This window comes from Callorhinus ursinus, unplaced genomic scaffold, assembly GCF_003265705.2.
Source record: "Callorhinus ursinus isolate GAN/ISIS: 27379988/994484 unplaced genomic scaffold, GSC_fseal_2.0 scaffold14, whole genome shotgun sequence".
Taxonomy (NCBI): Eukaryota; Metazoa; Chordata; class Mammalia; order Carnivora; family Otariidae; genus Callorhinus; species Callorhinus ursinus.
Window position 1 is genome coordinate 10,872,019 of NW_027397076.1, and position 16,271 is coordinate 10,888,289.

The 16,271-nt window shown below is 42.2% G+C and overlaps 1 protein-coding gene across 19 annotated transcripts in view; it reads left to right on the forward strand.

Moving 5' to 3' along the window:
- Positions 1-16,271, forward strand: part of ANKS1B (ankyrin repeat and sterile alpha motif domain containing 1B) — a 1,107,306-nt gene that overhangs the window by 1,053,669 nt on the left and 37,366 nt on the right. For all 19 annotated transcript variants that reach the window (XM_073900444.1, XM_073900442.1, XM_073900438.1 and 16 more), the window contains one exon: positions 38-109. In XM_073900444.1, the coding sequence (XP_073756545.1) occupies positions 38-109 (72 nt within the window). The remainder of the gene's footprint in view (positions 1-37; positions 110-16,271) is intronic.

The window sequence follows — 16,271 nt, forward strand, 5'->3', positions numbered from 1 at the left end:
TTTTTTTCATAAATCATTGAATTGTTTTATATTTTAGTATTTAGGTTCCATGCTGATAAAAGAGCTCAGAGGGACAGAATCAACCCAAGACGCCTGTGCAAAAATGCGGGTAAGTTTGCCAAACATTTTTATTTCTAGTTGTTGAAATACTAAATACCGGGTATGGTTACAAATTGCCACTTTTCAAATGACTATTTTCTTCGTCTGCTGAATCACATTGCCTTTACATAAAAAAGGTGTTTGGGCTTTGTTCGTGTTTATACTTGAGCTTTCTCACTGTAGTGTGAGTTGATGTCTGTTGGACGTATGGATGTATTTATGCCACGTTGCATTTACTCTTTAAAGATTTCAAGTTAATTGTATGTACATTGGTCATTCTCCAGATTAAGAGAAAAATGGTCTTTAGTTTATTGCAAGAAAACGGTTTAAGCACCTACCTGCTGGTCTGAGAATATTTACTGTAAAGACCATCAATTAACTAAAAAATTATCAAATGCTCAAGTATTGAGAGCTTATTATATAAAGCTAATATTCCTTATGAGACTTCTCAATTCTGGGGTTTTTTTAGTATAAGAAAAAGAACAAGTCTGAGTAAATCATGTAAGGGCAGTAAAGGTTGACAAAAATGGCAGTTGTAAATGTCTGTGATCATTGGCCGCTGGATTCCTAGGAGTCTCTATTAGCCAAACCGAATCTTACTCATACTGCATATCCACTGTATTTTTTTTTTTTTTTTTTAATGTGTCCCTTATCCTTGCTTCCTCTATAACAGATGTATAGAGGCTGTGGCCATACCTGACAGTACAGATTAAGAATGGTAGACTCATTCCATATGGCAACCAACCAGAGTCAAATTTAAGATTGTTAGCAAGTGAACCCTAACTCTTATTTGTGGCCATTATACGTTGTTTTATTTTACATGAGCAGTGTCGGGTGGGAAATACTTAAAAATTAAACTAAAACAGTTATGAAGGCAAATATGTAATATCGATTGCTCATGGAAAGCCAAATATGTGTGAATCTTCATGAAATTGAGACCTCCAAATGTGATCGCTGATTTAATATTTGGATCAGTTCAATAGCAGGAAGACTGAAACTAGTTATCCTTCTATTTGATGTAGAGTTATATTGTCAGTGCCAATGAATCTTTTATCCCAGGTACTGTATTTAGATGAAAAAAGCTGTGATATGTGTCAAGAACTCTGTGTTCTGGTTTTGTTGCTGCTTACATTGCCTTGGAAGTCACTCTTAGTCATCATGATAATAACTGCTAATATTTACTGAGTAGTTAAAATATACCAGTCTTCTGTGCTGAGCTGAATGCTTTGCATGTTTATCTCATTTAATCCTACCACAAGCCTGGAGTTTAGGGCAGTCCTTATCTCTGTTCCACACTTGAAGAGACTGAGGAGAGGTTAAATAACTTTCCCAAGGTCACATAGTGAAGAACTTGCCAATCTGGAACTGGGACGCAGGTCTGTCTGACTCCAGAGCCCAAGCGTTTAACTACTACACTCCCCTGCTTCTCCCGCGCCTCATTTTCTCACTTAGAAAATGAGGACGTTGGACTAGATACCCCTTAGGGTTCCTCGTTCGTGGTTTTATAATTCTGGGAATCTTGTATTCTAAATGTATATCTGATCTTAATTATGTCACCAATGAACAATAAGAAAATGGGAACATTTTTCAATCGTCAAGGCTCATAATAATTTTAGAGCTATTTATGAACACGTCTAAGAAATTAATTTGGCATCTCTGATTTAATACTATTAACTCCGTTATCTGGGTCCAGCTACTTCAATGCTGTAATCAGCAGAAATAGTGCATAGAGTCCAGAACACCATTTAAAACCAGATTTGTGATTTGAATTTCAGTCAATTTCTTGAAATTAAGTGGATCTGAAATTCCATTCTGATAACAACAGGAAAGCCCTTTTAATAGTGTCGGTGGAGAATAATTTAGTTAAATACTTGTCTGTTGCTGAAAATGAAACAGAAAAGGTCGTCTGTTTAGAAGCCATTCTGTTCTTTGGGGTGTTTTTCTGGTTTGCTGCCCTTGGTGTTTACTTGGGTTCGTTTACACGAAAATAGGAGCTTTATTGCTTCCTAGGATATCACCAACTCTTATTTCCCATCCTGATTAAATAAGTATCAGTCTTTGGTACAGTAGCTAAAGTTGCACTCACTGCACTCATTAGAGCCTTTCCTAACTAGAAGCGCAGGCTTGCTGTTATCCGGGACCATTGTGTTGTGAATTAGAACTCTCACCAACTGAAAATGGTGTGGCTCTCAACTTGCAGTTAATTTTCAGTTTGAACCTCAAGTTGCTATTTTCTCTGTTTTCAGTATGGTGGCCTTGAAGGCCAAAGTCCCAGAATCATCAAGTCCACCCAGGGGAAATACTTTAGGACATAGATGATCTTAAAAGTTGATATAGAGTAATATCATTAGGCCAAAGTACTGTAGATTAAAGCTTGACCTGGTTTACTCTTTCGGTGGGGGAAAAAAGACCTTTTCAATCCAATGGTATGTGTTTTAATTGAAATTAAAATTTCTTGCCCAGTAAGAAGTAAATCAGTATGGTTCTTGATTCTGAGAAATATTTCCTTAGTGTACTTTGTTAACAAAGATGCCTAAGATTTGGCTCCTGCTCTCACTGACTTCACAGTTCAGTGGAGGAGCCTAACATGTTAACATTTTAGTTCCCCCAGAGAAGTATCACTGTAGAGGGGTTTTCATGTGGCCGGTAGCCTGCAGGAGCATCCTAGATGATTCCCAAAATGACCTGCAGGCAGGGTCTCCTAAAGTCAGTTTATTAGTACCAATAACAGTTAACACTTGAGAGCCATATAGCAGGCCTTGCACACGTGATTATGTGCATGTATTCACTTAATCATGAGGTAAATATTGCTGTTGCCCCCACTTTTCATATGAGGGGACCAGGGCCAACGAAAGTTAAGTAACTTACCCAAGGTTACCCGGCCAGCCAGTGGTACACCCAGGGTTTGAACCGGGGTGATTTACCTTTACCACCAGACTCCAAACCCTAAGCTCTACCACCCCTCTAATGAGCCAGTGGAACATTTATTGTCCTGAGTTTTAAAACAGCTGAAAATGTGGATCATTTATATTGATAAAGAGCTTTAAGAACCCTCAAAGACTCTGTAAAATTAGCCAAATTAAACCATTTAGGTACAGACATACGTAGTAATTTGGAGTACATTCCAATCAGTTAACCTAAATAAAAATTTCAGGAGTGTTTTTATTGCATCCTAAGCAACTATATTTTTTTCCATAATACTTAAACACATGTACTTTGCCCCAGCACAAACCAAACACAATTTCCCCTTTTCGGAAGAAACATTTGGAGTGTTTGGTAGTCACAATCGGTTAATTTCTAAGTTTATCTAAACCTATTATTTATTCATCTCTAAGTTCCCCTCCTGTTCTGAAGCAAAGATAATTCTACACTGATGTCCTGGTGTTTAATTAGACATATATTATTTCAGTCAAAAATAGGCCATCATAAGCTAAGCTGTGTGAGGTGACAGGAATTCACATCATTCTACAGTATGGAATCACTTCTGTCTCTGTTCAGGTTAAACCAGGCTTTTCCCTCTTTAACCTTACGATTTTTCTAATAGACTTGACTTGTTAGAACAGTTTTAGGTTAACAGAAAAGTTGAGCATAAAGCACAGAGTTCTTGAATGTATCCTCCCTCCACCACGACCACCCTCACAGTTGCCCTTATTAGTAACATTTGCATTGGTGTGGTACCTTTGTCACAGTTTTTTTTAAATACTTTTTTTTAAAGATTTTATTTATTTATTTGACAGAGAGAGACACAGCGAGAGAGGGGACACAAGCAGGGGGAGTGTGAGAGGGAGAAGCAGGCTTCCTGCAGAGCAGGGAGCCCGATGTGGGGTTCGATCCCAGGACCCTGGGACCATGACCTGAGCTGAAGGCAGACGCTTAACGACTGAGCCAACCAGGCGCCCCTATGAACCAATATTCTTATGTTATTAACTAAAGTCTGTGGTTTACATTAGAGTTCATTCTTTGTCTTGTAGTGTTTCGGGTTTTGACAAATGCATAATGTGTATCTCCCCTTACAGTATCACAAAGAATCGGTTCATGCCCTAAACCGCCCCTCTGCTCCACCTGTTCATCTCCTCTCCCCTGCCCCGGCAGCCCCTGACAACCACTGACCTTTTTATTGTTTCTATAGTTTTGCCTTTTCCAGAATGTTATATAGTTGGAATCATACAGTATGTACCCTTTCCAGACTGGCTTCTTTCGTTTAGCAATATGCTTTTAAGCTTCCTTCTTCTATGTCTTTTGTGGCTTGACAGCTGAGTAATATTCCCTCGTATGGAGGTACCACAGTTTGTTCATCTGTTTACCTGTTGAAGACCACCTTGGTTGCCTCTAGGTTTTGCAGTTATGAATAGAGCCGCTATCAACATTTGTATGCAGGTTTTTGTCTTAAGATTTTTTTTTCTCCTGGATCCAAACCCTCTTAAAATTATCTTCTGAATTGTGTTTAGTGAAGAATCAATAGGAACTTACATTAAACCCTGATAATTTTTTTTTAAAGATTTTATTTATTATTTGACAGGGAGAGACACAGCCAGAGAGGGAACACGAGCAGGGGGAGTGGGAGAGGGAAAAGCAGGCTTCCCGCGGAGCAGGGAGCCCGATGCAGGGCTCGATCCCAGGACCCTGGGATCATGACCTGAGTCGAAGGCAGACGCTTAACGACTGAGCCACCCAGGCACCCCAAACCCTAATAATTTTTTTAAGCAAAACTGCAATTTTTGTCTTATCTTTCAGAGTTTTCTACAATAAAACCCTAAGAGATTAGATATGTCTTGATATTGAGGCACACTTTTAGGAAGATTGAGTTCTGTGAATTATTTTGCTCTTCAGTAGGACAACTTGGCTGCTTATTTCCTTTACTGTGACAGCTATATAGACCTTTCTAGTTAAAATTAAAATCTAAAAACATGGTGATGTGTGAGGAGTTGTAAGAGATGTCTGTTTAATCTGAACAGGCTCATTTAGTGCTGCCTTTTATGTTACTGGTTGGGTTTTCCAGCTAACTCTGTGCTCAGAGACAGTCTTCATTTTTGAAAGGACTCCTGAGGGGAAGCATTAGTCCTAAGATCCAGAATACGACGCCCCCAAACGTGCTCCCCGTAGAACACGGAACCTTCCTTCTGTCACCCCTCATGTCACACTGTACAAGCTCCTGGCTCCTCATGCCCCGTGCCCCTTAGAGGGCAAGAACCATGTATATTGTATCCCCAGGGCCTGCCGCAGCATAGCTTCCTTTTAAGGTGATTTTGATGGTTCCATAAAGTAATGCCTATAGAGAGTCTTCTAGTTCGGTAAAACCTCAAAAACACATTGACCTCTTCTTCCAAACGTTTGAAAAACAAGTAAGTTGATGGATAGATTTGCTTTGGATTATTTCATTTGTTTTCCCTCAACTATAATGCCGGTATTCCAGTCATTTCCCTGGTTTTCTTTGTTCACAAATATGTAAGAGAGTATTCAAAAACTTGGGCATCCTGCACTCTTATTTCCAGTTTTTAAAGGCCATCACCAAAAGGGAGAGAAAATGATGGGAAACTGTAGTTAAGATGGAAAATGTAATTTTGCAGTTTTGTATTTTGGGAAGGTAACTTGTTCCTCAATTGACTGGGAGATAGCTTGCCTCTTTTAAATAATGTGTCCACAGGACTGAACTTTACAAAGCAATAAAGACGTTGCTTTGGCCTTTCGGTGTTCTCTTTGGTATAAATAACTCCCACTTCAAAGATTCTAAAATGTACAGTGGTTGGTGAAAGGCCAGATGAGGGTCTAGTCCTTTTTGCCTCCCCAGATTTACACATACCCCATCCCCCAGCCCTAAATTTTGCCTCAGGGTATAATTATCACTAATACACAGTAGTCAGTCACTTCTCTAATTAGATATACCATTACAAAACATGTGCTGTACGAGGCGGGCCATTATATTCAACTTAATACTCTGTGAAATCTGACTTTCTCTAAGCCCACAGTTGTTGATTCATATTGTTCACAGGTGTCTGTGTTCAAGGAAATTTCTTTTAAAAAAAAAAGAAAAATATCTGTTTTCAACTACAGTCAGGTAGAAATCTGCCTTCTCGATGCAAGATAATTATTTTAAACTTATTTTTAAAGTCAGGAATAAGCAGATCTTCTGGCAAATTTAGGTTGGGGAATCTTTATTTCCCAAAGGGCTCTGATAGTTCAGATACCACAGTTCAGGTTTCTTGGTGAGTCTGTCCCCTTCACTTGTCTTATTTTTAAACTTTCAATCTAGAGGCAATTCTAAAGTTGAATTTTCAGATATATAGATTTCCAAATAATTGTGCCTTGGTTGAAGTGTGAAAGCTGTCTTTTTTCTGTGCTAGTAAGGAAACAAATTAATGTTGGAGAACGGATTGGAAAGCTGGGAAAAAGATTTTAGAATTAGATGGAAATGTTAAGAAGCCTCTGATCTTAGAAGAGACTCCTGAAACACCCTCACTACTTCACAGCACTGGAAGATGTCATGGGCTGCCTCTGCCTTTAATTCCCACTTGTCTAAGGTCATCTTTGGTTCTTTCTACAACTCCCATCTAGGAGGAATTGTCGTTCCCAGAAATCATCTCAGGGACTACTACTTAGGAACCAGGCTGGGGGAAAAAAAATTGTAAACAGCTGTTTTTTTACAAGTCTCCATTTGCCCAAGTTTCAGGGAAGAATCAAATATTTCCTCTTTCACTCCCTCCCAAGTACTGCCCGAGCCAGGTCAGTGCAGGTCTAAGCCCACAGATGTGAGCGTGTATTAAAATGACAATACACAGAAAGAAACAGCATTTCTAACTGCCTGCTGCTGAGCTTTGCTTTGTGAGTGTTTTCCTGGGGGTCCTCCCAAAGGAGGACGCAACAGTCCTTTCATCCTATATCGGCTTCACATCCAAGTTCTCTTACTTTTTTGTTTGTTTGTTTCTGTTGCTCTTGTTACTGGCTCTTTTCCCATGTAACACCCTCACTACTACACAGATTTCATGGGCCGCCTCTGTCTTTAATTCCCACTTTGTCTTAAGCTCAAGCTCTCTTTCTAAACGAATTGAGTCCATTGTCCTCGGTCCAGACGTGTGGCTCTGCTGAACGCTCCCTGTTGCAGCCGCCATTTCACCGCTCTGCTAGCAAGCAGCCCAGAGTGGATTCCATATACTCACCCATCTTGATTTCACTTCTCTCTTTTGCTAGTGGGATGCCATACTTTGGAAAGCAGCTAAGTGAAAGCATCCATCCTCAGAGTAAGAGTAATAGCTAAAATCTACTGGTACCCACTACATGCTGGGCACTGAACTACATAATCCTCACAGTTCTCCAAAGTAGATGATGTATTAACATACCCATTTTACAGACAAAATAACTAAGACATAGAAATTAAATACCTTTACACACAGTGGAGCCAAGACAGGAATCCAAACATGCGCCTTCTGTGCTCTTGTTCTCTGTAGTGCAGTAGCTTCTGGAGGAAGGAGCTTAGCGGTGGGTCCCTTCATGAATTTAAGATGAACACTCCCTCTCCCTCCCTCTCTCTCTCTCTCTCTCTCTCTCTCTCTCTCTCTCACTCTCACACTCTGCAGTTGTACTTATGAGCGAAGGATTAAACAGGTTGGTATGTTTTTTCACATGTTTACATTTGGCTTTTTAACTAAAGATTATACATTTTTAAAACTTCACATTTTATTATTACAGAAGCAATACACATTCATTGTTATCCAGTTTTAAAATAGAGCTACAGAAAGGAGAAATAAAAGCAATTGTAATTTTGTCACACAGAGATGTTAAACACCTCTCTGTTAACACCTTGCTCATATGTAAGCCTCCAGACTGATTCGTCATGCATTCATAGGCATCCCTTTCCTACAAAGAAATAGAAATATTCAGTGCCTACTGTTTTCTAATCTATTTTTAACATAACAATATATTTGAAAATGTTTATTCCAGTATATATTCATCTGCAGTATTACTCATAGTGGTTGAACAATATTCCAATCCATAACTGAATCAAACTTACTTAACCAGTTCCCCTTATTGGTCATTAGGTCATTTTGAATCTTTTCAAATTATAACCAGTACTGTGGGCAACATCCCCACAAAAAAGGTTTCTCTTTTTTAAGATCTTTTGCAACTGGTCTGATTATTTGCTTAGAATGAGCCACTAAATGTAGAGTGGCTAGGTCAAAAGTATACACATCTTAGAAACTCTGGTAAAGTATTGCCAAATTGCCTTCCAAAATATTTGTTCCAGTTTACACTCCCAGAAGCAGTACACAAAAATGTGTTGATGTTTGCTTGTCACATCTCTCAAGGGCATGTACTTAATATCTTGGATGTGCTCCTAGTTGAGGGAGAACTGGGGAACTTTTATGAGAAACCATACATCTTCAGCATGACCCCTGGGCTTATCAGCTCTGTCCGATCAACATCTATTCTAGATGTAACTCCAGAATCTATCTTTATGACCTGAACTCTTTATTTTATGTGAAGAAGGTTTTATACTTTCACAGCCCCTGAGAAACTATGGAAGATTAAATAATTCTTGTTATTTGCTCTGAAGACCAAAAGCTGTAACTAAGTGCCAACTAAGGATTTTTGGAAATCACTTGTCAAGTGGAGGATAGTGTGTTTTGATAAATTAACTGCTCTCTGAATTAATGTAGGATGCAGTACAACTGAGTTTACATGCATAGCAGCGGAAAACAGTTCTGACAGTGACTTTCAATCAAAAATCAGCTGTATTTTTAGAGCAGAAGTTCTCAAACTATGGTAGCAGCCGCATCTGGAAATTTGTGATAAATGCAAAATCTTTGCCCCTACCTCACTTACTGTCTTAGTTTGTTCAGGCTGCTGTAATAAAAATACCAGATTACAGGGAGAAATTTATTTCTCACGGTTCTGAAGGCTGGGAAATCCCAAGGTCAAGGCACTGGTAGATTTGGTGTCGGGTGACGGCCCTCTTCCTGGCTCATTGACGGTCATCTTCACTGTGCCCTCTCACGGTAGAAGAGGCCTCTCTTATAAGCCTGCTAATGCCATTCAGAGCTCTGTTCTCACAACCCGAGCACCTCCCAAAGGCCCCACCTGCTAAGACGTTGGGCATTAGGACTCAACATAAGAAGTTTGGGAGATCATAGACCTTCAGATCATAGCACTTACTGAATCAGAAACTCTAGGTGTGGAGCCCAACTATCTGTTATTTAATAAGCCTTCCACAGGATTCGAATGCTCACAGATGTTTGAGAACCACTGCCTCGGTCCACTGGGCATTCCTGTTAGGTCTGCTGTGTAGACAGGCTGCCCTGGTAGAGTCATTGAGCCATGGTGCCTGGAAACCAGCCCGGGCCCGAGGAGTAGAGATGGAGGGCACCGCTGTGCGCTGTGCTAGATTCGGCCAGGGTGTATGAGTTACACTTGGCAGTGCAGTAGCTGTGTCCTGTGCCCGAGGAGTCGTTTGAGTGGCTGCCTGCCCACCGTCTGCTCTTGTCACATGGTCTCAGTGAGGCTCTCTATTCACCCAGCCTTCATGTCCAGTTCTCATGACAAGAAAAGCCCTTGAGAGGTCATTTAGCCTCATTCCCCAGCCAAATGAGACTTACCCCTAAGTCATTAGTGACAAATGAGAGTCCAAACTATTTTTAAAGACATCCAGAGGGAAAAACTTCCCAGCTGCCCCTAATAATCCTCCTGCCCTCCTGACAAGTCTTTCCTTCTCATCTCCATGCTTGCAATTTGAACCGGTTTCCTATTACAAAAATGAACACCTAGCCTTTCTCTCCTTGAGGCTGACAAATCACAGAAGTCTGTGAAGCCTTCCCATCCCATAGGAGTCTTCTGGCATATCTCTGATCACATTTGTGGTTCTCCAAGTTCTTCCAAGGCCTTCATGCCTGGCTCTGGGCACCAGGGCTCTCTGAAAAGTTTGCTGGCTCTTCGTGTGTTGAGAGGCTGGTACTGTGGTTCTTTCTTATAAAGCTGGCTTTGTGCTCATTACCATACCTTAATTCATTTGCTCGTTCTCTTAATAATCACGGACTTCAGCAGCTGTTAGATTGAACCCTATGAAATTGCTGATATTCAGCCATTTTTTTTTTGGTCCATAAAAATGGCTATGTCATAGGGTTCAACCTAAGACCATGTGCTAGTCATTATGGGGGAGACAAGAAACAAATCAAGAAAGGTGTGGGCCATCTTCAAGGAAGCCCCCCCATAGAGTGAGGGAAACAACCCCAGGACCAGGGCAGTGAACCCCAAGGGAGAGCAGCAGGTGCCAGGCAGGCTTTCAGAACAAGAGACAGCCATCCTGTCAGGCTGGGAGGCCACAAGAGGCTTTCCCAGGAAATGACCTTGAGACTGAGTTCCAAGGGTAAAAGTTCATTTCAAATGGCTCATCTGTGGTCTGCTTTCTGCCTCTTACAGTCTCTGCAACATAACTAGTTTTGCTGAATACAAAATACAATACTGCTGGTTTTATGCATTTTTTAAGTCGTTTAAAAGTCACTTAGGGCTACCAAACATAATTGTTTGATCCTATTTTAATTTACTTGCTGAAACTGAATACAATAATTAAGCTTTGAAATGAACTAAAGAAAATATTATGTGGCCAAATTAACAGTTATGACTCAGCACTTGAATATCTAACTAGAAAGCATTCTCAGGGTAGCCATGTGTGGGTTAAAAATATAAGTTGGATGGCAGTAGACCATCCGGAGATCTATTCCCCAGTCTGTGTTTAAAATACACTGGAAATGAGCAGAGTATTGTAAGAATGAAGGGTCGGTGACATCCTCCCCATGGACTGCCTCCCTCTCTCCCCTCTCTGTACTGGTTATGGGGCACAAATGATTCTCATTAGGAACATAAACCTCACTCCAGACTCAAACGCAACATTAGAGCTCACAACTGAAGTGCTCCCTGTCGTAAACCTCTTTGCTCTCACTCACACTTATGAAAGTCATGCTCTGAGACCAGAGCATCCCTGCAGTCTCAAAAGGATATTCTCATACTGTTGATTCTGCATTAGAAAATGAGAAACTGTTTCTTTTCAGGGCCTGCTATAAGGATAAAATAAAAGCACCAGTGGCAATTTCTGACTTGATACAAAGATTCCAAGCAGTTCATAGTTTATAGTTTAATTTCTTTTTAAGATTTTATTTATTTATTTGACAGAGAGCAAGAGAGGGAACACAAGCAGTAGGAGTGGGAGAGGGAGAAGCAGACTTCCTCCTGAGCAGGAGCCCAAATGCGGGGCTCGATCCTAGGACCCTGGGATCATGACCTGAGCCGAAGGCACACATTTTAACGACTAAGCCACCCAGGCGCCCCCATAGTTTTTTTTTTTTTTAATTTTTTATTGTTAATCACCATACATTACATCATTAGTTCTTGATGTAGTGTTCATGATTCATTGTTTGTGCATAACACCCAGTGCTCCACGCAGAACGTGCCCTCTTTAATACCCATCACCAGGCTAACCCATCCCCCCACCCCCCTCCCCTCTAGAACCCTGTTTGTTTCTCAGAGTCCATAGTCTCTCATGGTTCATCTCCCCCTCTGACTTACTCCCCTTCATTCTTCCCCTCCTGCTATCTTCTTTTTCTTTTTTCTTAACATATGTTGCATTATTTGTTTCAGAAGTACAGATCTGTGATTCAACAGACTTACACAATTCACGGCGCTCACCATAGCACATACCTTCCCCAATGTCTATCACCCAGCCACCCCATCCCTCCCACCCCCCACCACTCCAGCAACACTCAGTTTGTTTCCTGAGATTAAGAATTCCTCATATCGGTGAGGTCATATGATACATGTCTTTCTCTGATTGACTTATTTCACTCAGGATAACACCCTCCAGTTCCATCCACATTGTTGCAAATGGAGCCCCCATAGTTTATAGTTTAAAAGGAAAAGACAAAAGATGGCATTGCTTTCTTGGGTGAGTCCAAAAATCCCTCTTAAAAAAAAAATATTCTAAGAGCGTTCAATTACTTTGCCTGTTAAGAACAGTGTCTCAGGTGCCCACCTCCAGATACAAGGGATATACAATCCCTATTCTGTGTAATGCTTACAGTTACTACAAACCCAAGCACTAAATATAAAGCTGGCTTTGCATTTAAGATTCAAAAGTTGCATTTTAGTCTAGGTTTCAGAAATGTAGCATCCCTGTATAATTAAATATTGTTTCTCTTGGAGTAATAAAAGAATGATAATCTTATTCTGGGAAATTGTGAACAAAATACAATTGACTATCACTGTAATGCTTTTTCAGCAGAAGAGCAAGATGCTATAAAGGTTAAGTTAATCTGGGGCATTACCCACGAGTGTTCAGCTGCTAAGGTATCTGGAGGTCCTCATTACAAATCAGTCTCTCCTGTAAAACTGGCATTGAAGGGGAGGGAATTTGAGAACTGGGGAAAGCCTCAGAAATTCCACAAAGAGGGCGCCTGGGTGGCTCAGTCGTTAAGCGTCTGCCTTCGGCTCAGGTCATAATCCCGGGGCCCTGGGATCGAGCCCCACATCGGGCTTCCTGCTCCGCGGGAAGCCTGCTTCTCCCTCTCCCACTCCCCCTGCTGTGTTCCCTCTCTCACTGTGTCTTTCGCTCTGTCAAATAAATAAAATCTTAAAAAAAAAAAAAAAATTCCACAGAGTGTGGCACAGAAAAGAAAACAACTAGAAACAAAAGAGAACCATCACATAAGGTTTGCCCTGAGCATTTTACTGAAGAAGAGAATTCTGTTTATACAAATAAATAAGGCTTGACTGTTTTCACATATGTACATATATGGGAGCATTAACTATCCAGATAGATCACAGAGACTGCCGTGGCCGGGGGCAAGCGCTTTGTAACTTGAGCAGTGATGTCCAGCCTAGGGGCCTCCGTCCCTGGGAAGGAAGAGAAAACCGGCATTGCAGCTCGTAAGAGCAAATGGAGACAAGTGGGACGCAGACCGTCCATGATTGGACTGAGACCCTGCTCACTTTCGATATCTATAGAGCCTTCATAAAATGAAGTAAGCCCTTGTTGGATTTCTTGCCTCTTTGATTATTCTCCCTGAAGACTCAGTATATTTGCTTTCTTTCTACGTGTTTTCATCTTCCGTTAAAATAACATATGAAAAGACCTCTTTGAAAGCTCGATCAGAGTACGCCCAACAGAAAATCCCCTGAAAGAGGTTGGATTTTTCTTTCTCATAGAATTATAAATGCCTTAAAGGAGGAGCATGACATCGAAGGCCCACCAGAGCACCTCTGTGGTCACCCAGGGTCCCGCAGCTTCTTGTCAAGGCGCTGAGCCGGAGAGAAGTAGGTTTGGACTCCCACTGGGGCCGGGTGCCCCCCCCCCAGCACCGCCCTCCGCAGGTGGCACAGACCGCACACAGCCAGCAGCAGGGGCCACGCCAGAATGGCCTCCAGTTAGGAAAGCAGGGATCCCACGAAAGAAAAAGAAATGACTGGGCTTTTATGCTTTCTTCTTTGTTCAGCTTGGCTGAGTGTACGATGTAGAATCTTCGTATCTGGACCGAAACCACCACTGATGCCTTCATTTCAGCCTAAGAGCTGGTGTCCTGGCCTGGCTATTGCTCTCCGCTCCCTCTCGCTCACATTCGGTGCACAGATCACTGTTCTTTCCTCTACTGCCACCATTCTCCTCAAGCTGCTCTTAATAACATCAGCAGCACATTTCTCTAGTTGCTAAAGCCAGCGATTTCACCCAGAAGACCCAATAAAAATAGCAGCTGCTACGTGTGCCAGCCACGGTGCTGGGCTTTGATTTTTTTGGCCCTTTTTCGGTCCTCAGGGCCCCAGGCTCCACCCCCACCTTCTAAGGAATCTGCCCCTTGACCTCGGCAACAGGGCGCTCAGCCTTCTTCCAGCTCTGTTTCAGCCGCAGTGAGACAGGGGCTTCCTTGCCCTCTTCTTGTTCACTCCTTGAGCCCCCTCATCTGCTCCCATCTCCTTAGGCACCCCCTCGATACGGATGGATTCCCAGATCAGATTCTTATTTTGCATTTCCTGCTGGACATCGCCACCTGATTATCGAACTGAGCATGCACGGGAGGATTTCATGCAACCGCCTGTTCCCCTGTAGTATCCGCTTATCTCAGGAATGGCCTCTTCATCCGTGAGTGCTCTCGCTCACTCATCTTCCATGGCACATGGGTTAGCAGAGCCACTTGAGAGTCTCCCTCATCCGAGTTAAGGTTCCCTCTCCCTGATTGTGCCTCTGCCTCAGCCCAGGGGCTTAGGGTCTCCTTTCAGCCTCAGCTGTCCCAGTGCTTCCAATCACCAGCATTGTCTTTCTGCCACCCATGCTCTACTTAAAAACTTCCAGGGGATTCTAGCTTGGCAGAGTAAGTCACAATCTTCCAAACCTACTGTACCAGCCTCATCTTCCACCAATTACCCAAACCCACCATATTATTTCTCATTTCGTGTATATGTTGATTCTTCTGCTAAAACAGCCTCTTTTGTCCTCTTTTGGCACCTGGAAAATCCCTGTTCATCCTTTAAGAGCCAGCTCAGTCAGCCCCAGCAGGCAAACAGTGCTTGGTGAGTGAGTAATGAAGGCTTGCCCCACTCTCTCCTGCAAAGTGAGGCTTTCTCTGCTCAGTACTCTGGAGGCCTTCTGTTCCTATCACTGGTGCAATAGCATTCGTATTGTAGCTTCTCTTTGTGGTGTGTAGCTCCTGTGCTGTCTCTTCCTCTCCCTGCCCCACACAGACGTCGTTCTCAACCCTCTTTCCCACTGAGCCCAGGTACGAGGCTCAGAGTCTTCTCAACACAGCCCTTGGGACAGCCACTTTCCATAGACTGTAGTTTGCACATCACCTGAGGTCTGTTTGACATGCCCTGAAGTAGACTCAGAGTTTTCCCAACACAGTGGGCTGCCTACCATAACCACTCAATTGCTGAATGGATAACAAATGGTTTTACTGTCTCTCTTTTTGGATTTTTCTTAATACTAAATGAAATGTTGATATTTTAATCTTATGTTAGCTATATATTGTTTCATGGTATAGATAGATCCTTCTGATAGAATGTATTCATGGCAAGAAATGAGCGAGGTAATTTGTTGAAATCCACTGTTACTCTTTACAAAGAGTTCCTCACACACACATTCAGTTCACCAAGCCACTGCCCATGCCAGCCGTGGCCCGCTCTCTGTACAGAGCTCAGCCCAGGATTTTGCCTTAAAATCCATATACTGAGTGTTGTTTTTTCTAGCTTTACCTTTGATTTATCTTATATGCTTTTTTAAAAAAAGATATTTATTTATTTATTTGAGAGAGAAAGAAGGAGCAAGGGGAGTGGCAGAGGGAGAGGGAGAAGCAGACTCCCTGCTGAGTAGGGAGTCCAACTCAGGGCTTGATCCCAGGACTCTGGGATCATGACCTGAGTGGAAGGCAGACGCTTAACTGAGCCACCCAGGCACCCCTGTCTTGTACACTTTTAAGAGTTGGAGGGGCGCCTGGGTGGCTCAGTCATTAAGCGTCTGCCTTCGGCTCAGGTCATGATCCCGGGGTCCTGGGATCGGGCCCTGCATCGGGCTCCCTGCTCAGCGGGAAGCCTGCTTCTCCCTCTCCCACTCCCCCTGCTTGTGTTCCCTCTCTCACTGTGTCTGTCTCTGTCAGGTAAATAAATAAAATCTTAAAAAAAAAAAAAAAAGGTGGTTGGATAACGCATTAAAAAGATAAAAGTATCTAAATTGCTTTGGCAGGGCGCCTGGGTGGCTCGGTCGGTTAAGCGTCTGCCTTCGGCTCGGGGCATGATCCCAGGGTCCTGGGATGGAGTCCCGCATCGGGCTACCTGCTCAGTGGGAAGCCTGCTTCTCCCTCTGACCCTCTCCCTGCACTCATGCTCGCTCTCTCTCACAAAAATAAATAAATAAAAATCTTTAAAATAAATAAATCTCTGGCAATCACGAAAGAAAACTAGCAAGTCTGGGTAATTTAAAACTAGTTAAAAAGCACTTCAGGAGAGCAGCTGTTTTCTATACTGTATGAAACATTTAATAAATACTAAATAGTAACACTTACTGATCCATCCGCTCTACCTTTGAAACAAGTGTAGTAGCTATCCAAAAGATGTGTCAAAACAATCAGGAGAACATGAAACACCTTTTCCATGGCTCAAGTGAAAGATGTAACATAATTATTATTTTTAAGTTCAGTGAGTTTCAT